Source organism: Aspergillus clavatus, genomic scaffold (assembly GCF_000002715.2).
Source record: "Aspergillus clavatus NRRL 1 1099423829805 genomic scaffold, whole genome shotgun sequence".
Lineage (NCBI taxonomy): Eukaryota > Fungi > Ascomycota > Eurotiomycetes > Eurotiales > Aspergillaceae > Aspergillus > Aspergillus clavatus.
Genome location: NW_001517094.1, coordinates 641,730 through 667,537, shown reverse-complemented (window position 1 = coordinate 667,537; position 25,808 = coordinate 641,730). Strand labels below are relative to the sequence as shown.

At 52.1% G+C, this 25,808-nt stretch overlaps 8 protein-coding genes across 8 annotated transcripts, besides 8 other annotated features; 4 read left to right on the top strand and 4 right to left on the bottom strand.

The window, feature by feature from the left end:
• Positions 1-12: 12 nt before the first annotated feature.
• Positions 13-2,171, bottom strand: ACLA_020270 (uncharacterized protein; the record flags this gene model as incomplete). Its single annotated transcript, XM_001268745.1, has 6 exons — positions 13-1,127; positions 1,174-1,523; positions 1,579-1,746; positions 1,815-1,884; positions 1,945-1,979; positions 2,053-2,171. The coding sequence occupies 6 exons, from the start codon at positions 2,169-2,171 to the stop codon at positions 13-15; spliced, it is 1,857 nt and encodes a 618-aa protein (XP_001268746.1).
• A 470-nt stretch (positions 2,172-2,641) lies between these two features.
• On the top strand, positions 2,642-3,517 carry ACLA_020260 (EXPERA domain-containing protein; the record flags this gene model as incomplete). The annotated part of the gene is made up of 4 exons (XM_001268744.1): positions 2,642-2,849; positions 2,911-3,074; positions 3,142-3,376; positions 3,435-3,517. 4 exons carry the CDS (start codon positions 2,642-2,644, stop codon positions 3,515-3,517), a joined length of 690 nt encoding a protein of 229 aa, XP_001268745.1.
• Positions 3,518-4,358: 841 nt separating this feature from the next.
• Positions 4,359-4,394: a microsatellite.
• Positions 4,360-4,390: a microsatellite.
• A 186-nt stretch (positions 4,395-4,580) lies between the features above and the next one.
• Positions 4,581-4,611: a microsatellite.
• A 306-nt stretch (positions 4,612-4,917) lies between these two features.
• ACLA_020250 (uncharacterized protein) lies at positions 4,918-10,080 on the top strand (the record flags this gene model as incomplete). The annotated part of the gene is made up of 1 exon (XM_001268743.1): positions 4,918-10,080. One exon carries the CDS (start codon positions 4,918-4,920, stop codon positions 10,078-10,080), a length of 5,163 nt encoding a protein of 1,720 aa, XP_001268744.1.
• Positions 10,081-10,537: 457 nt separating this feature from the next.
• ACLA_020240 (DEAD/DEAH box helicase) lies at positions 10,538-13,529 on the bottom strand (the record flags this gene model as incomplete). The annotated part of the gene is made up of 2 exons (XM_001268742.1): positions 10,538-13,205; positions 13,267-13,529. The coding sequence occupies 2 exons, from the start codon at positions 13,527-13,529 to the stop codon at positions 10,538-10,540; spliced, it is 2,931 nt and encodes a 976-aa protein (XP_001268743.1).
• Positions 10,782-10,802: a microsatellite.
• A 244-nt stretch (positions 13,530-13,773) lies between the features above and the next one.
• Positions 13,774-14,274, top strand: ACLA_020230 (uncharacterized protein; the record flags this gene model as incomplete). Its single annotated transcript, XM_001268741.1, has 1 exon — positions 13,774-14,274. The coding sequence occupies one exon, from the start codon at positions 13,774-13,776 to the stop codon at positions 14,272-14,274; it is 501 nt and encodes a 166-aa protein (XP_001268742.1).
• Positions 14,275-14,871: 597 nt separating this feature from the next.
• Positions 14,872-16,650, bottom strand: ACLA_020220 (putative choline transport protein; the record flags this gene model as incomplete). The annotated part of the gene is made up of 5 exons (XM_001268740.1): positions 14,872-15,628; positions 15,680-16,172; positions 16,230-16,309; positions 16,365-16,411; positions 16,468-16,650. The coding sequence occupies 5 exons, from the start codon at positions 16,648-16,650 to the stop codon at positions 14,872-14,874; spliced, it is 1,560 nt and encodes a 519-aa protein (XP_001268741.1).
• A 538-nt stretch (positions 16,651-17,188) lies between these two features.
• Positions 17,189-17,215: a microsatellite.
• Positions 17,190-17,215: a microsatellite.
• A 247-nt stretch (positions 17,216-17,462) lies between these two features.
• Positions 17,463-17,490: a microsatellite.
• Positions 17,464-17,490: a microsatellite.
• A 723-nt stretch (positions 17,491-18,213) lies between these two features.
• ACLA_020210 (uncharacterized protein) lies at positions 18,214-19,569 on the bottom strand (the record flags this gene model as incomplete). Its single annotated transcript, XM_001268739.1, has 4 exons — positions 18,214-18,878; positions 18,934-19,067; positions 19,118-19,399; positions 19,478-19,569. The coding sequence occupies 4 exons, from the start codon at positions 19,567-19,569 to the stop codon at positions 18,214-18,216; spliced, it is 1,173 nt and encodes a 390-aa protein (XP_001268740.1).
• A 4,314-nt stretch (positions 19,570-23,883) lies between these two features.
• On the top strand, positions 23,884-25,724 carry ACLA_020200 (bifunctional SDR family oxidoreductase/polysaccharide deacetylase family protein; the record flags this gene model as incomplete). Its single annotated transcript, XM_001268738.1, has 3 exons — positions 23,884-23,989; positions 24,054-25,172; positions 25,252-25,724. The coding sequence occupies 3 exons, from the start codon at positions 23,884-23,886 to the stop codon at positions 25,722-25,724; spliced, it is 1,698 nt and encodes a 565-aa protein (XP_001268739.1).
• Between the last annotated feature and the right edge of the window lie 84 nt (positions 25,725-25,808).

Sequence of the window (25,808 nt, the reverse complement as noted above, 5' to 3'; positions counted from 1 at the left end):
ACAGAGGCTTGACTAAACAATGGAGATCCCGCAGCATTTGATGCGTGCACTATCAATGTAGGCCTTCCGACCCCACCACGACTGAACCAGCTCTTCCACGAAGATCCGGTCGGACGCGCTCCACACATCGAGTCCCATCTCTGTCATGTCCTCCGATGTGATCCTTACGGGCTCGTCGTCCCCGTCAGAACGCTTGGCGCCGGATTCCAACAACGGCGCCCTGGAATCATCCTCCAGCGTGGCCTGGCGGCCGATGTGGACGGATGGTTCGGTATCGTCATTGTCATCATCTGCGGGGCCATCCTCATATGGCGCGTCCACGTCTTCATCGTCTTCGCCGTCTCTGCTATCCTGACGGGCAATCACATCCGAGAGGGTAACGAAGATCTGCGTCGTTAGGCGGCGGAAATAAGCAACCATTGCGATTTCTGGGGGTTGCTGGGCACCCTCCGCCTGCATGGATTGTCGGCCCACGGATCCCGAGGACGGAGTGGGCATTGACTCGACGCTGGCGAGGAGCCGGGTGTCTTGCTCGATCTGGTGCTCCTCTTCCTCTTCCTCGGAGAGTCCGTCGCGCTTCTCGCCTGCGGAGGCCCACCAGATGAAGGATGTATACGCCAGGCGTGTCCACGAGAGAGGCTCGACCACGGGGCTGGAGGAGTATGTCGAGGCAGCGTCGGAGTCCTCGTCGCTTCCTGACTGGGTGTCCTGACTGTGTGATAGGTGTCGCAAACCCTTACGGAGGATCGAATAGCGTCGGGCGTCACGCTGTGTGGCTTTGAGGTAGATTGCTTGAGATGAGTTGTGGTGCGCGGTGCGGTCGGGCAATACGGAGATTTTGGGAAACACCTTTTCGGCAGCGTTTTTGGAATGTACCGGGGGCAACGTGACTAAGACATCGAAGAGCTCGCTTTTCATGCTCAACACGCTGTCTGTGCTGCAGGCTATCCAGGCGGCATCGGGCTCTGAGCTGGGTGAGACGCCCACAAAAGAAGAAAGGTATGGAATATCGTGGATGCCCACGTTGAAGAGAGGGCGAGGTCGTGGAGGTGGTGAACCGGCTGGGGGGAGTAGTGGGAGGAGAGAATAAGGAAGCGATGCTAGTAAAGACAAATCATATACTGCGTCTGTCAGCGATGTGAACCGAGTCCAGCAAGGAAGGGGATTCCATACCAAAGTTACAGGGTATATGGACCGGCGCTTCGGCCATCAGAAGAATACGCTTGCGTAATAAGGCTGCTCTGTACAATGGAAAGATCAAAGGACCGAAACAATCGAGAAATTCAGGGAGCGATGAGGCTGGATGGAAAGGCGTCAGGGCCGGCCTAGACGCTTCCAGGACGAGAGCATCACTAAATGTGCGATTGCGATGCATGCTATCTGGTCGCTCTCTGAAACGAAGACTGAGGGGAGATTCTAGGGGAGAATCGGGCGGAATGGCGGAGGCGCCATTTGTGCGCATCTCATAAGTCTCCCAATAGTCGGATAGAATTTGTGTGTTGGACATATCCTTTGCATAGACACTGAATAGAACAATAAGTCAGTAGAGCATCCCTGACGGTTTGAATAACTGCTCACTGTGCCAATTCCTTCAGCTTGGGAGCATGTCTCCAGCTCTTCCCGAGTCTGCCAGAGCCTAAGGGGACCAAAACCCCTACCGCGAACATATTCGCATTGCGCTCTGCTTCATCCGCGGGCAGGTTGACAAAAGCACTGATGCCGGCATATTGTTCATAAACGAAATATCTAGGAGAAATGTAGGTGAGTATGAAAGCGTATGCGAATTCCAATTGGGCGGGGTAGTATTCACGTACATCAAATCTTCAGAGACATTGTGGAGACCAGATGGAAGTGATCTATATTCAACAACGCCTTCTATCTCGACTAGATAGGTATCCGGATACGTCAGCTCCTGCTGTTTCGATAGTTCACATCGCTACTCACCCCCTGGGATAGCACGTTTCCATGAGATGACATATCTAATTCATTATCCGAAGTCAGCCGCTGTAGCTCCATAGATTATTGAGACAAGTGGTTGGTTGCAGAACTCACCCGGCCTTGATGTCGAAACGAATGACGAACAGCGCCGCAATGCCAGGCGGCGAGTCCGGTGTAGGGGCATGGGGTAAGTCGAGCCCCAGAGGCTTTCTCTCAAAAGGACCATGCGCCATGACAGAGATTCGCGTAGGTTAAGAAGTTTTCGGGCTCCATGAAGTGGTCAGAGGCGGGACCAAGTCATCAGAAGGGATGATAAGGATGATAGATGGTCGTGAATGCGTGGATTAACATTGCGGGAGAAGTTGCGGAGATCCCGAGGCGTTGATGCCTGAGGCATTCACGCCCTCAACCTACTTAGCCGGGGAACTGACCCAGTTTGCCTTGTTTTTCAGGCATCATGATTTGGAGGCATCGAAACAATTGTTGATGCTTCACCCAACCACTATAATCAATCTTTGCATATTCTCCTGACTCTCTTCGCATTCACAGCTGTATTTCTATACATTCACAACATGGTCGGGTAGTCAAAAGATCAATCCTTCCCTCAGTCTCATCACTTAACTTTCTACCACGTCCTAGCCTTCTACAGCCCGAGACAGGAAGAGCAACATAATCATAGTCATACATAGTACCTGCTGGCAATATGGCTTCAAAGTCTTCTCTTCATCCTTACTGGCCTCTTGATGCTAACATAAGGAACTATGCTCCCAATGAGTCCTCCATCTTCAGCCTTCTAACGACCGCCACTGTCGCAACCTCCATCATTCTGGGAGGAACTTTGGCTCTCATCAGCTCTTTACGACCGACCCTCTTGAAAGCAGATCGATTCGCTATCTTGTGGTTTGTACTATGTGGGAGTTCCTCTTATCTCTGATTTTGGGAAACGGACTTGCTAACAGATCGCTTGACCAGCTGGAGCCATCCACTGCTGCTTCGAAGGATACTTCATGGTTAATCATGGCCACATGGCGTCTGCACAGGACTTCTTCGGCCAGTTGTGGAAAGAATATGCGCTTTCTGACTCGAGGTATATGACCTCGGACACCTTGGTACTATGCATGGAGACTATGACTGTGGTATGCACCCCTGGGCCTGATGAGTCCCTTATGTGTGTGGAGAATATCTGATTTCGGGCGACTGCAGCTTCTCTGGGGCCCTTTGTGCTTCCTTGTTGCCTACACGATCTTCAAACAGCACTCGCTCCGTCATCCTATGCAGTTGATTGTTTGCATGAGCCACCTGTACGGTGATACGCTGTATTATGCCACGAGTTTGTTCGATCACTATGCGCATGGACGATCGTACTGCCGGCCCGAGGCGTACTATTTCTGGGTTTACTATTTCTTGATGAACTTTATTTGGATTGTGGTGCCGTCCTGTAAGTGCTATTGACCTGAGAAGAGGAATGTCAGACTAATACATCGGGGGGGGGGTAGACTATCTTTATCAAAGCATCAGCACCATTTCACAGGTGTTCAAGACTCTGAAGCAGGTATCTGCGTATCAAAAGGCTCGGTGAAGGAAGTCTGCAAGTCCCGATACGTAGGGCTCGCAAAGGCGTCCGCACGACAGGACATGCGTTGACTCCAAAATATTCAATAATGATGATTCGACTGGCATCCCGCCTCTCATGCGAAATGATATACTCTATGAATTGAGTGTCTGAAACCAAGATACACCGGCCCGCTTGATGACGCAAGAAAACGGCGACGATTGAATGAGAGGGCAGTAGTTAGTTCTCTTTCTGGCATACCTATAGGGCTATAACGGAATGAAAAGGGCCTTTGGGAAATATGTTCTCGAGTTGTTCAATCATCGGTCGGGCCATGTTCATGGTGGATCATGTGGATATACGTAGCGTGGCAGCACTCAGGCAGGCACTTTGGCAGTGGACACACAGGAGTTGGAAGTTAGTAGTACACAGTGACACACAGAGGACGAACAAACCCACTGAAGAAATACCTGAAAGAAGTATGACAGTCATAAAAGTTAAAAGGTCGATCAATTATTCGGGATCTCATGAACGAGTTGTACACAGTATGCTTCACATTATATCACATTATTCACAGCTTGATAAGCGAAGTAGGTTAGTTCAAGTTCTTTAGTTAGAAGTTAGCGCTGGGCCCCGCAGGTTTCCCGGGCAGCCTCAATAATGATTTAAGGTATGAGAGGACAATTATTCCAGCCTGAAGAACGGACAGAGGGCGTTGATTTGGGTAGACGAGAGAATCGAAGAGAGACATGCAGCAGAGAGGCTGAAGAGCTCTCTGTTCGGTCAGGAATCAAAAATCATCACCAGACTCGGTCATCAACTCTCCCAGTCCAGTCTCTTATTGCTCTCTACAACCCTCAACTGCATCCTCTCTCTCTCTCTCTCTCTCTCTCTCTCTCTATCTTGATTCACTTGCAGCTGACATCGTCACTTGGTTCAGGAGGCTTGACAGATTAGACAGACTCTCTCTGCTGTCTCCCGTCATTTGACCGCCTGTCTTGCTGCATACTATTCCCATTTCCATTCCCATTACTATTATTATTATTATACTTATAATTTATCCGGGATCCCTTGATTCACTGTTATTCATTTTATTTTTTATTTTTTATTTTTATTTTTTAATATTCTCTTTGTTTACTCTGCTGCCTTTGTCTTCTTCATGCTTATTAGTACGAGTCTTGAGTGAGTGAGTCTGTCCCGTTTCCTCCGTGTAAACAAACAAGTAATCCGCGTGACGTCGTTGGGGCTGCAGCTGTTGCTGGTTCTCTCTCGACGCAGAATATTTCCCCTCTCTCCCTGCCTCAATCTCAGCATTGGCCCTATCCGATTGAGTTGCCATTCTTACATTCCAGCAATTGATGTCTCGGATACCTGCTGCTGATCTTGGGAAATATGCTAATCACCTCAGTTCCGGATAACAGACATCGATGCCATCGTCGCCTGCCACTCCGCATCGCCCCTCCAATCGTGGAGGAAGCGCCAAAACATCCCCCACTAAACCAAAGCCTCTAGATATCGGCGTGCCACTGGGCATCTACGACACTAATTCGGTGCGAGCAAAGGTCCGGAAATGGCAGCAGCAGGGAGGCGGGGTTATCACCGCGACCGATGTTGTCTACTACGAGGACGAGGGGGAGAACTCGACAACCGAGACGAAACCAACAACCCCCAAACCCACTCAGAGAAAGCGCAGCAACAGCACTCCCCGAAAGCGACTTGTCAGCGATGAGCATTGGAAGCTGAACCGATCGTCCACCCAAACCGCCGCCGCCAAACTGCCTCCGCCCAAACGTCTTTCCCAGTATACGATCAATGAACAGGCATCATCTCCGAGGTTGGGTCGGAAGGAAGGTCGCAAAGATGAGGAGGCAGGCGCGAAACCATCGTCGCGGAGCCGGGACAGAGACAGAGCTGATTCGACCGTCAGGGAGCGCAGAAAATCCAGGGTTTCGCGGGACGTGGACTCGGCGAATGAGAGCAAGGCTGAAGAAGACGAGGTGAAGCAGAAAGGGTCCTCAAAGTCTACTTCAAGACCAGGAACGGCCGACCGTCCGCATACGGGTGAATTACTTGAGCCGTTCGAGAGTCCGGGAAAGAGAGATGATGTGCCCGAGATCGATACCGATTGGGCAGCAAGTGAAGCCGATTTTACAGAACTATCCAGGAGACGCGCCCGGGGTCCGAACCCGGCACCTAAGGCTCGCGGGTCAGTGAAACCTCCCAAAGGAGGCATTTTCGGACAAATGCTCGACGAGTCGCGGAAAATGTTTGCCAGACCGGAACCTCCGAAGGCTGCCCCCGCCAGAGGATCCAAGATTGAAGCATGGCTTTCTGCAACTTCGGACCCGTTCTTGGAAGATATGGACCCTGATGTGGAAGTACCCGCGCCTCTGAAGACGAAAGCCAACCGGGCAAAGCAGGGCCATCAGCAGGAGGGCAAGCACGAGCGTAGGGCGAAATCTGAAGCATCTCCCGAAAGTGACAGTCGTCGGAAAAGCGTGACAAGACGACATGCGCGCAGCAGAGCAGGGTCATCTGCCAGCGAGCGCAAGAGGTCCTTTGAAGAAAAGGGTTCCTTGAAACAATCCAAAAGGGACCGATCGTCACACTCTCACAGAAGAAAGTCCAGTGAACATAGGCACAGCAGATCATCATCTGGCGCAAAGGAGGCGGTTATCCTTGAGAAGTCGACAGGTGTGGAAGCAGAAGGCCTGGACACAGACAGCCATCTCCTCTCGGAGGGCTCAGAGGTCTCGGGAAATAATGCGCCTGTTCCGCTGGTTCGCAAACGGCCCATTCCTAGCACTGGACTTCATCGCCTGTCGACCATTGCTTCCATTGACACACTGAGCACGGGTGACGGTGGACAATCGCAGGTATATGCACCTAGCTCTCTTCCCGATGCGCTTGAGTCGGCTCCGGGCCAAGATAGAAATGATGCGGAAGAGAGAGATAAGTTCGATCCCGACTCGCTACCTGCGGTTTCTTCCCAACTAAAGAGGCGATTGACCACCCATGATGATCTCATCTCTGTTCTCTCTGTACCGAATACTCGCACTCGGAGCTTACGATCCGCCCGAAGTTTGCGGACAAACAAAAGCCGTGCTACGAATGCCACTGTTGCCGATCTACTCAAGGAGCTAACAGCTGATGAAATCAAGTACATGCGCGAACTCAAAACCCTAGTGGGCGGTGTCATTCCTGTGTTGCTGACGTGCGTCCTCTCGAGGTCCGACTCTGCCATTGCCGCTGGTCTCTTTCGACCATCAACCGACCCTAAAGACGAGCTGAACTTCACTAAACCCATCGTTGATATGGGTGTCGCTATTGAGCGCTTGAAGACTTTACACAAGCGAATCCCTCAGGATAACTCAGACTCTCTACTTACTTGGGCACAAGGAGCCCAGCGAGTCTACCGTGAATATCTTCGCGCATGGCGACTGGGATTCAGAGACGTCATTGTCAATCTGGCTCCCCTTGAAGAGGGAGAAGCCGCTCAAAATGCCGACACCAAGAGTTTGGATGAGGGCATGGCTAGAGATGAAAACGGTGATGTGGTAAATAGCGACGGTGAGAAGGTGGATGTGGCTTATTTGCTCAAACGACCCCTGGTGCGACTTAAGTATCTCGCAAAGACCTTCAAAGGAATCAATATGCTAGCGCCTTCTCCCAAAGCCGAAGAAGTGGTTGCGGTCTATCAGAGCCTGGTCACCGAGGCTCGCCGCCGCGCACGAGAGGAACGAGCAAGACTGGAAGATGAATCCGCCGCCAGTGTCGACGCAACTCGAGCCCGTGACCCCGCAACTCTAGGAGCTCTCACAGATGTGACTGTAAACAGGAGCCGACGAGTCCGAGCTCGAGATTTTTTCAATCTCTCTTTGTACCACTCTACTGGTCAAATTATCGACTGTCGAGCAGAGCTTCTTCTTAGAGACAATGGCCCCGATAACGGCGCTGGCGGCGACCTGTTGATTTGTGAGATTGACCATGCCGATCGGTGGTTACTGTTTCCTCCCGTGGATCTTGCGTGCGTTTCTGCGCGCAGTGGAGAAACCAAAGGGGAACTTGTAGTCATGTTGCGCAGCCCATCGGGACAACCAAGAACGTGGCAAGAGCTGCTGTGCCTTCGGATTGAAGAGGAGGACATTGCGTTTGAATGGATTCAGCTGCTGGGGCAGTACCCCAAGCCCCCGGCTATCTGTCGGACTCAAAGCTTCATTGAACGGGCGAAGCAGCGACAACGGGCGCAGACGGCTCGCTCTAATGACACACCACCACTCGAGAAGGTACCGTTGAGCCCTACGAATGTCGATATACCAATCGGGGAGAAGATCGCGTCTCGGACTCAACGTCGCTCTCTGACCCCGAAGGGCTCCTTGTCGGATCCCAGCACGATTTTTGAAACCGCCTCCGCCACCGAGTCACGAACCTCTCTCTCCGTGGTCACGCGCGATTCGGATCACGCTCCATCACCGCAGCCTCAACTGTCAATCCTTCATTCTCGAGACCCACGCAAGACCCCGCTTCTGGATGAGAGAACTTCAGCGGGTCTTAAGCGCTCGAAAGCCAAGAGGGTCAATCGAAATGGAGAAAGCTCGCCTTTGAGCCCGCAGAAAGAGACGCAGTTAGACAGCGATCTCAATACGGCCCCAGCGACGCCCGGTCGGAGTCACGACGACAACCAGAAAAGCTCTGGTCCCATTTCAGGGATTGCTCGAGAGAAGAAGCCTTACAGCGTTCAGCAAACCCCCAAAACACCCACCAGGGATGCGCCTGACTGGGAGTCTCCACGAGTATCATCAGTCCCTTCAATGGATCTGCCCAGCATACCTAAAATTAGAAAAGGCAGTAGTCAGAGTTATATAACTGAGTCGTTGTTATCGGCTTCGGACGACGAGGATTACGCTCCTCTGGAGTCGTACAGCCTGCCAGGGAGCCCGACGAAGAGCAGGGATCACTCTCGTTCAAATTCCGATTCGAGCCAAACGAACGACGATGAGCCTCCACCACCTCCCCCTCCACATAGTCGCTCACCAAGCTCCACCACCGGATCAAGTTTATCGAATACACCAATTCTCAGTCCCACGAACCCGAGACAGAGGCGGCGCGGCTCATCCCCATTGAAGCATGAGTACGAACCTTCGACAGCTTCGGATACGTACTCTGACTCGGATACATCCACCGTGCGACGCTACGAAATGTATTCGGATTCCGATTACAGCGCGTCGGACACATCGGACGACTCCGATGACGAGCTCGCATCAACATTACTACCAGTCGAAGCGCCCAACCGTCCTAAATCGACCTTGGCCGCATCATCCAGCAGTTCGTTGTCTCCATCCAACTCTGCATCCCAGGGTGGGTATCGATCCGTTCCCTCCCAACCCGCCAAGTCGTCCACTGCCATAGCTTCGGTCTTCGTGTGGTCGGATAAGGGTACATGGGAGACCGTGCTTACAGACGATTGCAAGATTGTGGTTAGTCCCGGGCTTATCGAAGCATACGAGAGGGATATCTCCCTCATGTCATCTGATGAAGATGAGGGAACACATGGCAAAAAGGGGAAATTGCTGGTCGGTCTTGAACTTACACCACTGGTGCCTATCCGGCGTGGCACAGCCATCGACATTAGTGTCCGGTCGCCTCCTACCGAGGGTTCGAAGATCGATTGGAGCAACAATATCATGTTCCGGTCTCGAAACGCTGACGAGTGCGAGGCATTGTATAGCCTTATCAACCAAGCACGCATCAACAACCCAACCTATATTGCTCTACAGAACGCACGCGGTCCCTTTGCCGACCAACCCGCTCCCATGGATAGTTCAGCTAAGACTGGCGGATGGTTTGGCTGGCCGCGGCGCAGGAAGAGCTACCGCGCGTCGAACAGCCCCCGGTCTCTCGCGGACCATTCCGAAAGCAGCGTTGGCACCATGAGCAGTGCATTCTCAGCGTTGAAGAAGTTCGGTACCGGCAGCAAGATGTTCAATCTTTCCCGCTCGTCCATCACCTCCCGCAGCGCAAAGGAGGACAGCCTCCATTCCAGCTCCGTTGGTTCCGGCTCCCACCATTCATCCTCGGGCATCGGCAGAATCGCCGCCGCCATCAAGGGCGCCGACGGTATCGGTCTCTCTAACGCCAAGATCCGCCTGTACGTCCGCGAGACCCAGTCGAAATGGCGCGACATGGGCGCCGCCAGACTCACCATCATGCCTGCGCCATCCGCACCCCCGCGCCGCCCAGGCACTGCAGGCAGCAGACGCAGCGATACCAGCAACCCCGCCGACGGCGACACAAGCCCCCGGACCTCCGGCTCTGTCTCGCCCCGACGGCCAGCCGAACCCGAGAAACGAATCATTGTTCGCGGCAAAACCCGCGGCGAAGTCCTCCTTGATGTCTGCCTGGGCGAGAGCGCTTTCGAGCGCGTGGCACGCACCGGTATCGCCGTGTCTGTGATCGAAAACAATGAAAACGGCGCTATGCCCAAGCAGGGCGGCGTCACTGGCAAATTGACCAAGATCTACATGATCCAGATGAAGAGCGAGGCCGAGGCGGCGTACACTTTCGGGCTTGTCGGGAAACTCAGATACTAATTCGTCTGAAGGACTTTTTATTCTTTAAACATGAGGAGGAGGATGAGAGCCTGTGGTCTATCTACTAGTTCCGAGTAATTCTGTTGACTTGTCTTTTCCCTTGTGATTTGCTCTTTGCATTTGTTGACATGTACCGAGTATACATAACCCATACCCATACCCCTATCAGTTCTGTTATTCTGATTTCAATTATATCAACATCCTCATCCATTCCCATTCCCATTCTCACATGTGGCTACTTGCCGACCATGAATCCACGAGCCTGACTGGCTAGTATATTCATTTCAGGCAGATGTGCTCCAGCCCACTATAGATCTATATCATGAATCGAACGATGATATCTACATGATTATGCTTTGTTGTTGCCTTTGAAATCCCTTTCCCGGAAACCCAATGTCTATCTGAAGTCATAACCGTAGCCGTAACGCCTCATGTAGATGTACTTGTATCCACCACATCACTCCAGCACCACCGGCGACGAAGCTCGCTTCCCCTTCGCCTCCGCCTGGCCGGACTTCTTGAAAATGAACCCGATGCGATTATCCTCGTCACGAAGCAGGGGGAGAAGGACGTCGTCGTCGTCGATCGCAGCCGCGAGACCGAGTCCGTCCTCTTCCGAGGCGAGAAGAGCAGGGTCGATGTGGCTGTATTGCGAGAGGGACTGCTGCATCTTGCTTTTCGGTTTGACGGGGTCCTCACCCTCATCATCATCATCATCATCACTGTCGTCGATTTTGGTCGTGCGGATCGCACGGCGAGTGGTGCCTCGCATTGCACGTATCCGCCGCTCCTGCTCTTCCATGTTCACCTGCGAGGCCTTGATGAGGGTGAGTGTATCTGGGAAATCGTCTTCGACGTCCGAGAGGTCGCTGGAGGAAGATAGATTCGGATCCGATGTTGGATCTTTACTTTCGGCATCCGTGGGTGGGACGCTGCTCGCGCTCTGCACCGTGCGTCCTGTCCCGCCGCAATCGCAGCCCAGCAGCTCATGCGTCTGGCAGCGGCTCTCTTCGTCGAGCCGGAAGAGATCCCGTAGCTCGTCCCGGGAGAACTGCGCGACGCTGCTTTTGTGCTCCATGACGCTGTCCGCCAGTCCTATCTTGGTGACCTGGCGCTGCCAGATCTTCTCCTCCAGGCTGCCCTTAAGCAGGATGCGGTAGATCCGGCAGTGTCGCTTCTGGCCGTCGCGGTGGATCCGCGCCATGGCTTGTATGTCTGTTGCGGGATTCCAGTCCACGTCGAAGAGGACCAGGCGGCTGGCTCCGATAAGGTTCAGTCCGGTGCCTCCTGCTTTTGCGGAGAGGAGGAACGCAAAGCAGAGGTCGGCGGGGAGCCGGTTGAAATCTTCGACTAGGGATTGTCGTTTCTGTGCCGGCGTTGAGCCGTCCAGCCTTAGGAAGGGGAGAGAGAGAGATGAAAGAAGATTCGCTAGCAGGTTTAGCGTGGAGGTGTAGTTTGATACAAGGACGATTTTCTCGGATGTAGATGTGCGTAGGTTATGAAGTAACTGGTCAAGAACGCGGATCTTTGCGCTGCTTGACGGAGAGAAGTGGCGTAGAAGATTTGGAGGTAGCGAAGATAAAAGCGCTGCGATTGTTTCGCTAGGCGTTTCGTCCGCATTTTTCGGAGAAAGTAAGGAGGGACTGTTGCATAGCTTCTTCAAGATGGTAATGAGATGAAGTGCGTTTTCTGAGTTGCCGATGGCGCACTGGAACACGGGAGAGGCGAGCACATTGCGATAGATGTTGGCTTGGGTTGATGTCGGGTTGCAGAAAAGGACATACTCTGATTTTGGCGGAAGATATTTGGCCAGGATATCAGCAGTCCGGCGGAGCATGAACTTGGATGTGAGCTCTCGTAGTTCTTCGTTCCTGGCCTCGCCTTTCTCGATCTCCTTTCTCGTAGCCTCTGGTTGTCTACTTCTCACAATCGGCCCTTCGAACTCTTTGACGAAGGCCTTGAAGGTACCCAAAATGCCGGGGTTGACCAGATCCACCGCCGCGAAGAACTCCTTCAGATCGTTCTGGATTGGCGTGCCAGAGAGAATGATTCGCTTGGTGGCGTTCAATGCCTGGATGGCTTGGCCGCTTTTATTCTGTAACGTTTTCAGTCTATGGCCCTCGTCGGCGATGACGATGTCGACGCCAGCACCCCTTGCTAAGCCTTCTTGAACGGTCCTCAGCTTCTCGTAACCCACGATCATCACACTATAGGCCCTGCCCTTGGTGAAGTCGGTCAACCGCTTCCTCTTGTCGTCAAAGACAAACACGCCAATCCTCTCATTTCCGAGCCATTTACGGAACTCCTTTCTCCAGTTATTGATCAAAGTCACCGGACAAACGATTAGCGCTTTCTTGATCACCGGAGCGCTGTCGTGAATGGGATTCTGTTTGAGTAGCATCCACAGCAGCGTGATTGTTTGCAACGTTTTTCCTAGTCCCATATCATCCGCAAGTATGGCTCCCTCACCATTGAACGACCGCATTCCCATGACGCATTCGTAAAGGAACTGAACGCCTTCCCGCTGATGTGGTCTCAAATGCTTGGACAGAATCGGATCGACAACAACATCCACGATCTGCTTCCCCTTGGGTACCGACTCCGGTCGCTTCATCACCAGTGCCCCAGGTTGATTGGGGTCATGGCGCGGAACAGGCTTACTGGCAGGCATTACCGGAACAACAGTACCATCCAGCAACGGCCGCTTGTACGCCCCGGTAATAGAACTCGACCGGGACGCCGGGTTCGCCAGCGGCGGCACGCAGGTCTTCCCACTCTGAGTCTTCTCGCTCGGTAACGTCGGACCCAACACCGCGCTTCGATTCGTAAGCGATGGCACGAACGCCTTCTTCGGCAGCTCTGCAGCCGTGACGAGTGGAGAAGCACCCTCCTTCTTCCCCAGGAAGGATTTACCGGCCAGATACTCTTTCCGGGGGATCTCGGAGTCGACCTCAACCTCCTTGCCTCCAATCGAGAGCATACTTCCCGCCTCCAGTCGAGAACCGGGCATCATCGCGCGGCCCATGTCCTTCCCCGAGATATCTTGGAGGTAGAGGTATCCATCGCGCGCGGACAGGATCCCATCGCCATCCCAGGTCTTGTTCTTCTTCGTCGTGGGTTTCCGCCTAGCGTAGATACACTAGTTAGCCATGTCAGTGTCTGCGGCTTGGTACTGGATGAGCTTACCATAGAACATTGTAGTACTTAACGCCGGGTAATTCATCGCCCACCGCGCTGTCGCTGGATGTTCGACTCGGATTTGTTACTTGCTGCAGAGGCTTGCGTGTTAAGCCTTGCGAATGGCTCAGAGGATCGTTGTCAGTGTCCAAACGCTGCTTCTTGGCGGGAGGTTCGAAGCGATCGGAGGGTGCTTTTTCTGGATTTGTGTCTGAGGAGGATAGATGAGGTGGTTTCCTTATCGAAGGGGGTTTAAACGGCTTGAAGACCATAACGCCGAATGGTCTATTTTCATGTACGGTATCTGGCTGGCATTGTAGGTGTTGGACAGAGGAGTATCATCATCTTCCCTAGGTAGTAATTACTCGACGCGGAGACGCGACGGAAAGCGCGTGGTCACGTGTGTATCATTCAATTTTAAGTGGGCGTCTCTAGCTGTACCTGCCTTTGCACATCCTCTACCACTCGGTGACATCTCGGATTCGAGCATGATCAAGAAGTGCTCAGCGGAGTTCCATGCGTGGCAGCGATTTCGCAGTCGATTGGGATGAATGGGACATCCCGTACTTGCAAGAGTTGTTCGGTGTGAAGGACAATGGACCACCGCAGCAAGAACTTGGGTCTGTGTCTCTCCAGCAAGGGCGTTTGCTCGCTTTTCCACACTGCCTATATCACCTCCTTGAACCGTTTGAACTGGTCGACAAGGCTCATTCTAGACATTATCGCTTTCTGACTCTGTTGCGTGTTGATCCTTACTATCGGATCTGCTCAACGCGAAATATGCCCCCGCAACGTCTCCATTGGTGGGAGCAGGACGCACGATCCCATCTATCGTCCGCCCATCCAGTCCCTCGAGAATTGGCAGATCAGATTATCGCAGAGACTGGTCTGTGGCTCATGGGACTGCAGGAGACTCAGCACCACCGGCGTGAACGAGCCAAGGACGAGGCGTTGGGTCATGAGGCGGAGAGGAACGAGATCAAGCGAGACGTGATATGCCTTGTGAAGCAATTTTGAGCACTTGAGTCTTTGATCAAGGGTAAGGGGGTGTATCACAATAACCCCCTTTACCTTTGCGGCGACACCCCTGAGCCAGTCCCGGCAAGAAGTGGCATAAAGTCATCCGCGCCTATAGTTACTTACTAGGTATGCCCACTGCTGCCAGCTCATCTCTGCTGGATAATAGGGGTGCAGTTATACCCGACCATGAAGTAAACATCAGACCTCAAGCAAACTGTGTAGAGCTATGTTCTATAGAGATCACGTACTAATCGCTTTACCCAAAAGAGGCTGAGCGGATGTTTCTACAAATGTAAAAGGGGGTGGTGGCACTGTAATGGCTCCCAATAGTGCGTAGAAGGAAATACCAATTAACAATGACTTAAAGGGAGACTTGAATATATCTTTTTGGATTCATGTGATCAAACATAAATGATTGTGGAAGTTTTTTTTTGTGCATTGGCCAGAGTATTATACTCATGTCATTGGTCATACATCATTGCAAGTGATGAAAATGAAGGCTAATCTATAGTCTGACTTCAAGGGAATATTCTCAGTATATCATCAAAACATCCAACGCCGGCTTTCTTGCTCCACAGAAGAAAAAAAAAGGTTCTATCTTGCGTCATCCAGCACAGCCTTGTCTGTCAGCGGGATGTTCTTGGGTCCCTCGTACGAGCCCTGCCGGAAGAACCACCAAATCGCGACGAAAATGGTCAGGCCACCGGTCATTAGACTGGCGTAGTTCATCGAGGCAGCATTGGTGGGTATGGCATAGGGGAAGCAGAAGATCACCACGAAAGCGAGGATGTAGGCGGAGCTGAAGATGTTGACGGCATAGCCGATACGGCCCATCCAGAAGTATCCGGGCTTGAAGGAGGCGCGGCGGGTGAGGATGTGAGGGAAGATGGCGGCGAAGTAGGAGAGGGAGGAGAGCTGCACGAAGCATCCGACAAAGGCATTGAACGCGGTCGTGGATCCGACGTAGATGCAAGCGAGGAGGGTGATTATGACGCCGCAGGTCAAGGTTGCGTTGAAGGGGTTGTGCATCCGACTGTTGATACGGCCCAGCCAGCCGGAGAAGGGAGTCGCGTGATCGCGGGAGAGGGTCCAGAGGGTACGACCAGCGGTGATGTAGCAACCAGCGCATGTGATAACCGTGGGCAAGAAAGCGACGATCAGCAGACCAAGAGCACCACCACGCGAGCCTGTTGCCTGGCGGTAAATCTCGGCAAGGGGGAAGCCATAGGGGCTGTTCAAGACAGCGTCGAGGTCGTTGATGGAATAGAAGACGGCAATCATATACACGAGACCGGTGACGAAGCCGACGGACATTTGTGCAAGGACGGCTTTGGGGATATTGCGGCTTGGTCTGTCACGACGTCAGTATGCTGTGTACAAAAGCGATGGTCCGCCAACGTACCTTGGGATCTCCTCTGCAAGATGAGTGGAGCAGTCAGGGGTGCCTACACTGTAAGCACCGTTGAGCATCCCCGCGACAAAGACAAAGCCGTTGCTCGACCATCCAGTGGCATTGTCCCAAGTCCGCCACACGGCCTCATCGGACGCATAGGGGGCTCCGTTGACATGAGGCATGACCGCGCAAACGATGATAGTGATGAGCACACCGGCGAGGATGAAGAACATGCCCAGGTTGCCGATGTGAGGTAGGACGCGGTTCATAAAGAGCACGATGCAGCAGCACAGCCAGGTGCAGATGACGAAGCTGATGAAGACGTGCCATGCCTGAGGGATAAAGCCCGGATGCATGAGCGCATACATGGAAACGGTCTGTTGTCCCAGGATGGCGGCCATTGAAGCAGCGCCCAGGATCCATGCGAGACAGTTCCAGAATCCAGCAAAGAAGCCGCAGACACGGCCATATTTTCCAGCCGTGATCGAGGCCCAGTGGTACACTTGTCCAGTTCGAGTCAGTGGGGTCCTAGGGATGCCATGAAGTGAGTTCGACATACCTCCACTGGCAGTGGGCATAGCCGAAGCCAATTCTGCAATTGACGCTGCAACCATCCAGTAACAAACAGAAACAGCAATGCTAATTGTTTAGTCAGTATCAGTCGTTAATATGGGAATCAAGTCAAGTCTCTTACAATTCATAGATCACTCCCGCTGGACCACCATTGCCCAAAGCAGTGACCTTGATGGTATGTCAGCTACGGGTATCCCTCGATCTGATTCGGAGAAGAAACATACCAAACTACCTCCCTGCGCAATCCATGTGTTTCCGGTGGTGACGGCGACGGCGCAGATACTGAGCAAGCTGAAGTTCCGTTCCAGCTCTTGACGATGACCCGACGCATTGACCAGTGCCTCGGAGCGGCCATCCTCGGCCGTGGTGTCGACGGGCATCTTCTCGGGGGCTTCCACAGCATCCATTTCGGCAGAGGCTTTCGCTGACAGGTTCCGATGGGTTTGAATTTGGTTCCAGGTATGCGAGGCGGCGATTCGACGCAGTCAGGACGATCCTATGAGGTGACAACAGGAACGAGGGGTATCACTGTCTGTATCCTGTGGAAGGCTAGATTATAGACAGACGATATGTATGGCGTTGGGATTAAGAATAGTAATCAATTAAAAATCCTAAACCGTCCAGACGGAGGATAAAGAGAAAAAGAAACCTGCATCGCCCTGCATGATGCGCCTGGCCGGCGACGGTTTATATTAAATTCTATTATACACAGTACTATATTATATTAGAGATAGCTAGCTGCAGACGCACGAAGATACCAAAGTGAGTGAAGGTACAAGTTAAGTTACAGCCGTCCAATAACTAATCGGTCTCGACAGGTTTTGCAAATTTCATTTACTCCGTAATTGAGGGATATTGTGGGACCGGATAAATACCTCACAGGCTTACTCTGTACAGCGATACAGACACCAAAGTCAAAACAGATGGTTGCGCAGATACCACCTCAATAATAATAATAATAATAATAATAATGGCGCGCTCTCCCAGTCAGTATCTACTATCTACTGGACTGGGATTTTACTTTTGTATATCGTTTATGGAGTTGCCCTCAACCTCTCCTCCAGTCTACTTCAGCTCCAACCCACCCTACTCCATAATCCAAACCACAGATCGCAGCTCAGAGGATCAAGATCCAAGATCTACACTCTACCACGGTGGGATTGCTGAACAAGCCCGGCCTTAGTACCATCTAGGCATCTCGTACCATACTTGAGCTGCCAAAAAAAAAAAAAAAAAAAAAAAAAAAACTCCCAAACCTCAACAGTCAACAGTCCTCGGAATCTCGGATACACCCAGCGCGGCTTCTAGAGTTAACTTTCCGAGAACTAACGAAGGTACTAATTTAATTAGCCCGTGGCGCTGGGCATGGCGTGTCTCGATCTTGGGGGACCAAGAAGACTACCGGATTGAGAATGGTGGCGGGTGAAGGTCGGATGATTTCGTGCGAGTGGTTTGAGTAGTTAGTTTAGTAGTAGTAAGTTTATAGGGGCGATATTATTGTTTACAGAGTAGTCGTCTAATAATCCCTTTGCATGGTTAATAATGGTTGATATTCACCTCAATGGGGGCTCGGCTCGAGGTGTGTGGTCTGTGGTGGACAGAGTGGACAGGGTGGATTGATGGATTATATCGAGTATGTAATATGTATCATGTATAGCTAGCGATACCCCACTACTGAGTCCTGCGCAGCAGCTGCGATGAAATTTTACCGGGAGATCTGCAGGAGTGATGAGTGAAAAGAAGGACTACCCATGGATCTGATGCTGTTGTATTTCCGGCCGTTTGAAGTCATGAAGATCATCAATCGTCGTCATTTCATCTGATAGAGCAGAGGTGATAAGTACTTATTATACCATATTAGATTGAGGTAGAGAAATGAATACAAGGAAGAAAAAAAAAAGAAATGAAAGTATGTGCAGTAGTCTAAAATCTAAATTCCTTTTCTCCCCCAAACAGTAGCCGTCGCGGTTTCATGGTCGAGGCGAATGAAGACCGTTCACCTGAGTATCATGTGTCTCCCAGTATTCTGGCGGCCGCGTCTCGCGCTCCACAGTGACCGTCACGTCCTGTCGGATCCTCAGCGCACGATCGGATCCATCATCGCTAACGTCCCGGTCGTCGCTCGCATGGACGCTCACGTCGGAGACTGTCTTCTGATGCGTCCCGCTAGGGCTGGGATAATCGTGCATGTCGTAATTGCCGGACCGCAAGTGACTGGCCTGTCCATACGCGCGCAGCCCCGAGCCTTTGCTGTTGGTCCACGGTTCGGATCGGTATCGGTCGGTGCCCTTCTTCGATCCGCCGGTCCAACTCTTGAGGGTGGGGAAGACGTCGCGGAGGAGCGACCAGACGAGAGGGAGATTGGTGACTAGGATCGCGACCGTGGCTTCTCGGAAGTACCAGTTCATGTAGACGTAGGAGATCAAGGCCGGAACCAGGCAGTAGATCTTGTTCAGGATGGCTGCCACGATGACGAAGATTCCCATGCCGAACAGGGCCAGGAGAATCACCTTCTGCCGGAGAGGAATGCGGACTTGGACCATGAGCGGGATGGCGACGGCGAGCATGAAGAAGTCGGCGGAGATGGAGATGCAGCCTTGCACGATCTCATAGTACTGATAGGAGGAGCATTGGTCTAAGGTGCAGTTAGCATGCGTGTCCAGAACGGCCGGGAATCGTCAACTACGGACAATCTGGCGTGGGCACGGCCCAGTAATTCGATAAAGGCCGACAGATCAGGAACAGAGACAGCTCCACGGCAAGGAAGCCCAGCCCGACGTAGATGGAAAGATAGTTGACCAATTTACGCGCAAACAACCCCTCACTGCACGACCGTCAGCGTAGCCCGGGGGAAGATACTTCATCAGTACGTACGTGATACGAGCATAGATCACCAGCATGCACGACTTCATCGCCCAGATAGACAGGATGAACGAGTGCTCCGAGACAAAGACCCATTTGCTTCCCCTCACTCGCTCCGCATGTGTCTCTGGGGTCAGGTTTCTGATATCATCGTCCGTCATCAAATTCGAACCTCCTCCCGAGGCGACTTGGTTGAGAGACACACATAACAGTGTGTACCACACCACCGCAAACAACATAAGATAATCATCGGCTTGCAGACCAAGGAAACCCAACCGACGGATTCGCGCAACACTGCCCTCCGGAAACCGCTCGAGTCAGCATATGCCAAGCGGATGGCCAGTGTCCTTTTGATTTTCATGAAGCACTCACAATCGCAACACCGTCCCCAACAACCCCACAGAGTATAGCACCCATGTTTCCCGCGCGAAGCTCTCTCCAAAGTCCGGGCTTAGGTCTGACATGTTGTCGGCCTGCAACCTGATCAACCGAAAGGGAGGGCAAAGAAAAGTCAGCGAAAGGGTACGGGTCCATGCAATGCCGGGACCAAAGCGGGATAAATAAGAACAGGGATCGAACGGGGGGAGTACCAACATCGTGGGCAGATAAGTCTCGGGCTCTCAGTCAATCAGCGCATCGACAGCCACAAGCACGGCATTTAGTCCGCGAAAAGATTGCAAGGATCAGGACAAGCCCTTCGAATTAGGGTTAGAGATCGCCTTTGACCGGTGATAGAGGCGCTTGGAGAACCAGTGATTCGGATCGTGGATCATGCAGATGACGATGAGGGAGCAGGGATGATAGGGGGATGTGCAAAATGCAAATGCGTATATATTGCGCCCAGCGAGCTAGGTAGATAAGGTGTTTAGTGCATATTAGCATGCGTCGAAAGCACGGGAGATTGGATAAGACCCGAGATCCTCGTGGTGTTGGGTTCTATCGGGGAGGATTCAGTGGCCAGGGCACCACCACACAATAATAATAGGATAAATGCATATTGATGACTGCAAAGTCGCCTGACTGATGGCTCACAGTCAGAGAATGATATTTCATCCATCATCCCGGTGGAGCACTCCCCATCCTGATTAGTTGTCAACGAGCGTGGACTGACGGTCTTCTTTGATCGTCCTCCTTTCCAATCACCGTCGTCAAAGGTAGAACTCGAGTGAAAGAGAACCTAATCAGATAGTTTATTGGGGAACCCTTTCCGGTACAGCCAACCACCTGGATAGTACAGAGTATAGTCGCTCTGACGCTCATGGAACTGTAGCAGTGGGATGGAGTCGTTCTAGTAATCAGAACTCAAAACTACCAGCATACAAAATGTAATTTGGAATTTCCTTGGCTGTTCTGCAAAAGAAAATCAAAACGAAACAAAAATAAAGGTGGATCTGTTTGTCTAGCGCGGATTTTAAACATAAACACTAACCCAGGATAGTTAAGTGGTATCCTCTTTGTTCCGGCTGATGCCATCGGAAGAGGACTCATCCCGTTATGGAGTTGCAGGACAGCCGACAGAGTAACTGGACCTGAATCTCAATGTGGACAATTCATGGCAAGTGCGATACTGTGGTACACTACTGGTAGTTGCTACTCAGTAGTCAGTACTCAGACAACGGTACTGCCCCGGAGATACTCCATAGATTTTCCAGCTCCAGGGCGATCCCGCCCCTCCATCATAAAACCACATCAAGGCAGTGGATGATCGTCAATCAACTTCTCAGATCTATGCCTCCAGGTGTGACAAAGCCCAGGACATACTCCGTAGACTCTGTAAGTTTTAAAAATGACCAGGGCATAGTGTTTCAATACTCATTAACCAAGGCCTGGAAAATGCAGGCTGCAGGGATTATTTTAGCGACCCCATTCTAAATCCTTCTCAATATTCCGGTTGGCGAAAGAATTTTCTCATGATCCCTGCTGCCTGTGGGTCAGGGGGATCCTTACATTATATATACTTCGTACTGCTTAAACAACTCAAAACTCTCCCAAACTACTCCGTACTCTCACCCAAACACACCGTACCATGTGGGTTCCTTAGTCTCATCTAAACCCAACTGTGCGGCAAGTAATCTATCTTTGATTCAGGATTTGTGGCTCCAATATAACTACCTACCTATTCCTCCTGCAGTCCTGCTGTTCTTAATTCTGCCAAACTTACGCCAGGGCTGGGAAATGGGATCCTTCCGGCCTTAGTAGTATGAATGTATGATAGTATCGCCTCTGGACTGGAACATACTAAAGTCGTAGCCGAACCATCATGCCACCCGAATCCAAGATTTTGCCGTTCCTGATGCGCGATCTTAGCAGTTTCGGAGTGATCCCCGGCGCAAGATGGTCAAGTCACTCGGTCTATTGATGCTTAGGCTGCTTAGCTCGTGGTGCCTTCATCGGTATTACGCTATGGCTTGGGATACCTACGTAGTAGTGGGCTTTAGCATGTTGATTTCGATGGGTTTGTGTTTTCTTGCAAACGTTGCAAGTCTCACTCGACTACTCGTAATTCGACAGGACTGATTCGAGAGTCTTTTTTTGCAGGATTCGACCATTGTCCGTTGGCATTATGCCGTCTTATCCTAGTAGGCCGTAGAGTAATAACTAATAACTAATAACTACGACCTGCGGCTCGCCCTTGCCACGCAAAAGTATAATGCATGGAGACACAATGCAATTCTAGCCAATGAAAAAAGAGGCCGTGGAGGGCCCTCTGAAAGATTGTGTGGATCGATATTATCTGTTGTGATGATTATTATTCCTATCCGAATATTATTATGACAATGATTTATTGTTCATCAGACTGACGGACTAGACTAGGTACCTGGTATGTGCTTCATAAGTCATAATCCATATGCATGGAATGATAGAATAATAATGGAACTGAAAGACATCCTTCTGACGTAGTTCTTAAAATGCTGATACTATGATTTGCGTGGATCTCAACCATCGCTCTTGATGGTTGGATTGTAGACCTCGTTACCACATGGCACCTCGCAGATCGACGTCTTAAAGCCGAGCTTGGCTATTGGAATCAACCCTCAAGGCTGGAGTCCTTTCAAACGGAGCCAGCCCAATATCCATACTACTACGGAGTAGTTAATGCACCATTCAGAGCAAAATAAGAAGATTATTCACAACAACCTATCGACCCGACTCTCGCTCTAATAGATGTAGAATACTGGGCCCATCGTCGGCTACTCCGAGATGTCTCGTACAGTCCGTCGTACGGTTACAACATTAGCCACTGGCTGTTGCAAGAATGGGACTAACGTTGGCAATATCTTCTGGTCAGTACTATTAATATTCGAGAGAGTGAAGCCTGACAAAGTACGTCTTTCCAGTTTCGACGCCGCAGAGCAAGGATCATGACACATACATAAGGTAGTCAAGAGGCTTGCCTCTTCCTATGCCAGGATAACCAGGCTTACACTGCGACATCTTGAACTGACATAGTACACCTTCTGCGGGTTGCAAGATCTTAATTGCCGCAAGGAACTAACTAGGGGAACTTCAGCTTATTTTACAAACCCGGACGCTTGACTATCTACACAGTACTCTGTAGACAAGAGGCAGCAAGCCAGAGGATAATTCTCCGGCTGATGGGGCGCATTTGTCAGAACCGGGTGGCTAATATGCGAGTAGCTACTAGCTAGTACTCTGTAGATACTAACTACAGAGTACTAGTAGATAATAGACAGAGAGCGCACTATCACCCCTTCAGCACGCCTCGATAAGGAGACAGGTGATCAATACTCGAACGAAACTCGACTTAATACCTACACAGTACTAGGAGTAGGAACAACCGGAAATATTCCGCCAATCTATTCTAGAAGCTACACAGTAGTGAGATATTAAATTCAAAGTTGAAACCCGATGTTCTCTTAATTCCAGACTCTAGAATCCAAATTTCCAAGATCTCTATGTAACATGAAGACCACGATGAAGCAGGGATGCAACCATGTGAGAGGGCCAAGTGGACTTGCTCTGTCTTTTTCAAATGTGGGTGTTTTGCTTACCTACTCTGTACTCAATATTTACTGTACTCTGTATGGAAAGCTCTTCAGGCACAAATTACAGTACCTTACGTAGTATATTGATGCAGAAATCCCCATCCGCTTTTTGCCATCACACATTCCATTCTTGTTATTACTCAAGATCACTCCCTCCTCCAAAAGAGTCAGGCACCAGATAAGAACGATATCAAGAAGGTGGAGTTCACGCTTATCAATCCAGAGGCTTCAACTGCTGTCCCATGGGGTTCTCCAAGCCGCAGAGCGGTCTTTGCCCACCTTCGCGGAGAGCAAGTTGTCTATCTACTCCAATATCAAAGGACTTTCTCCTGGACAAAATGAAGCCGTCTGCTGAAGCTCCCTCTTTAGGTAAAGACCATCTGTACGGTGTCCTTTTCGCCGTCACCCAGATTGACTCTGTATGTAGTAGTTCCCTTGACCTGCCTTGGACAGCTTGTAACTTTGTAACTTGTGAGCTCTAGGCAGTGGAGACTAGAGTTTTCAGAGGATCAAGGTGAGGACCGTGTACGACTGTGTAGTAATTATAGTAGTAACTAGTAAGGGTGATGTTTCGATGAGTATCAGAATTCAGGAAGATATGCAGATCCACGTGATCTGTATGTATGCCTCCCGTGTGGCATCAGGAGAGCCCAGGCAGTTAGTGCCATCTCTCAACAGTCATTCCGGCCTTCTTTTGCAACAAAAGAACTCAGTCTCAGGATCACCCAGAAATAAGCGAGGAGCATCTGTATCCCGACGCTTGGTTGCAGCATGTCGAGAGAGGGTTCCTCCTCGTTCTTGGGCCTGGAGGGTCTCCATGTCTTCGTCACCGGAGCAGCCGGTGTCCTTGGGCAAAAGGTAGCTCAGGAGTTTCTCGGTAGGAAAACTATGACCACGGCTTTTCTTTTTTTGAAACGTAACAAATGTCTAACAGCCGATAGAGCAAGGATGCAAGGTGACGGCACATGATCACCGCTCCGTAGAGGTACCCTCCGCGACGGGCGACAGGTTCGCGCACCTCAACGTCCAGACGGGGGACATCTCCGACGAGGAATCCGTACGCTCCAGCATCGCGCTCGCCGTCAAGCGCTTCGGGCCTATTAACGTCCTCATAGCCAATGCCGGCGTGGCCAGTGAGCGCCAGGACTGCGCGATCTGGGATCTGTCCCTGGATTCGTGGGAACAGACACACCGCGCCAATGTGCGCGGCATCTTTCTCGCCGTCAAGCACTTCCTGCAGGCGGCGCGGACCGCGCAGCAGACGCTAGGCACGGAGCTGGATAACCTCGCTATTGTCATAGCGGGCAACGAGGCGAGCAAGGTCGGGCAAGCGGATCCCACGGCGTCTCCCTCTGACAAGGCTGGTCTACTGGATGGGCTTGTGCGGAGGGTAGGCGACGACATTGGGCGTCTCAACCGCAGGGCGAGAATCAACGCCGTGAACCTGGGAGGCAACGACATGTCGGAAGACATCGCGCGCACCATGGCGTTTCTAGCCTCCTACCGCGCAGCCGGACACATCACCGGCCAGTACCTCAACCTCGCCCACCAGACAGAAACCCGTCCCCTCCTCACCGCCGAGCCCACCGTGTCCATTCCGCGCCCTCTCACACGCACCCGCAACAAGATTCGCGTCACCGTCTCCATCGACCTCGACGCCGTCTCCGGCTGGCTCGGCACCGGCCACCACCCAGACAACATCCTCGCCGACTACTCGGCCGGCTTCTTCGCGGCACAAGTCGGCGTCCCGCGGCTGCTGCGGCTGCTGCACAAGCTCGGCCTCGCGGACCGCTGCACCTGGTTCATCCCGGGCCACTCGGCGGAGAGTTTCCCGGACGAGGTGGCGCAGGTAATCGCCTCGGGCTGCGAGGTCGGGCTGCACGGGTACGCGCACGAGGGCGCCTACCAGCTCACCGTCGAGCAGGAGCGCGACGTGCTCGTCAGGTGCATCGCCATCGCCACCAAGCTGACGGGCAAGAAACCGGCCGGGTACCGCGCCCCGCTGTACCAGCTGCGCGAGTCGACCCTGGATCTCCTCGAGGAGTTTGGTTTCGAATACGGTACGTCCCTTCCACCCCCCCCCCTTCCCCATTTCATTCTCATGGGCTAACCCCGTTGCCCACACGCGCACACACACAGATGCCTCCCTAACCGACCACGACTGCCACCCGTTCTTCGCCCCGCGCCGCCCCCCGCTCAAACCAATCGACTTCTCCCAACCCGCCTCAACCTGGATGCACCCACTCCCGCGGCCCAGCGCCTCCACCCAACCGCCCGACCGCCGCCCCCTCGTCTGCGTCCCCTGCAACTGGTACATGGAGGACATGACCCCGCTCCAGTTCCTGCCGCACGCGCCCAACTCGCACGGGTACACGGATGCGCGCGTGATCGAGAATCTGTGGCGCGAGCGGTTCCTGTGGCTGCGCGAGAACGAGGACCAGCCCATCTTCCCTGTGCTGCTGCATCCGGATACCAGCGGCATGGCGCATGTGGTGGGCATGGTGGAGCGGTTGCTGGGTTGGTTGCGTGGGTGGGAGGAGGTGGAGTTTTGCCAGACTGGGGAGGTGGCACGGTGGTGGAGGAAGAGGGAGATGGGTGAGGAGGAGGAGTGAGTGAGCGAGTGAGTAAGTTGGATCAGGCGAGGTTTACTGGATGTGGAATGTGATAGAAAGTATTTATTAGGTGCATAGCTGGGA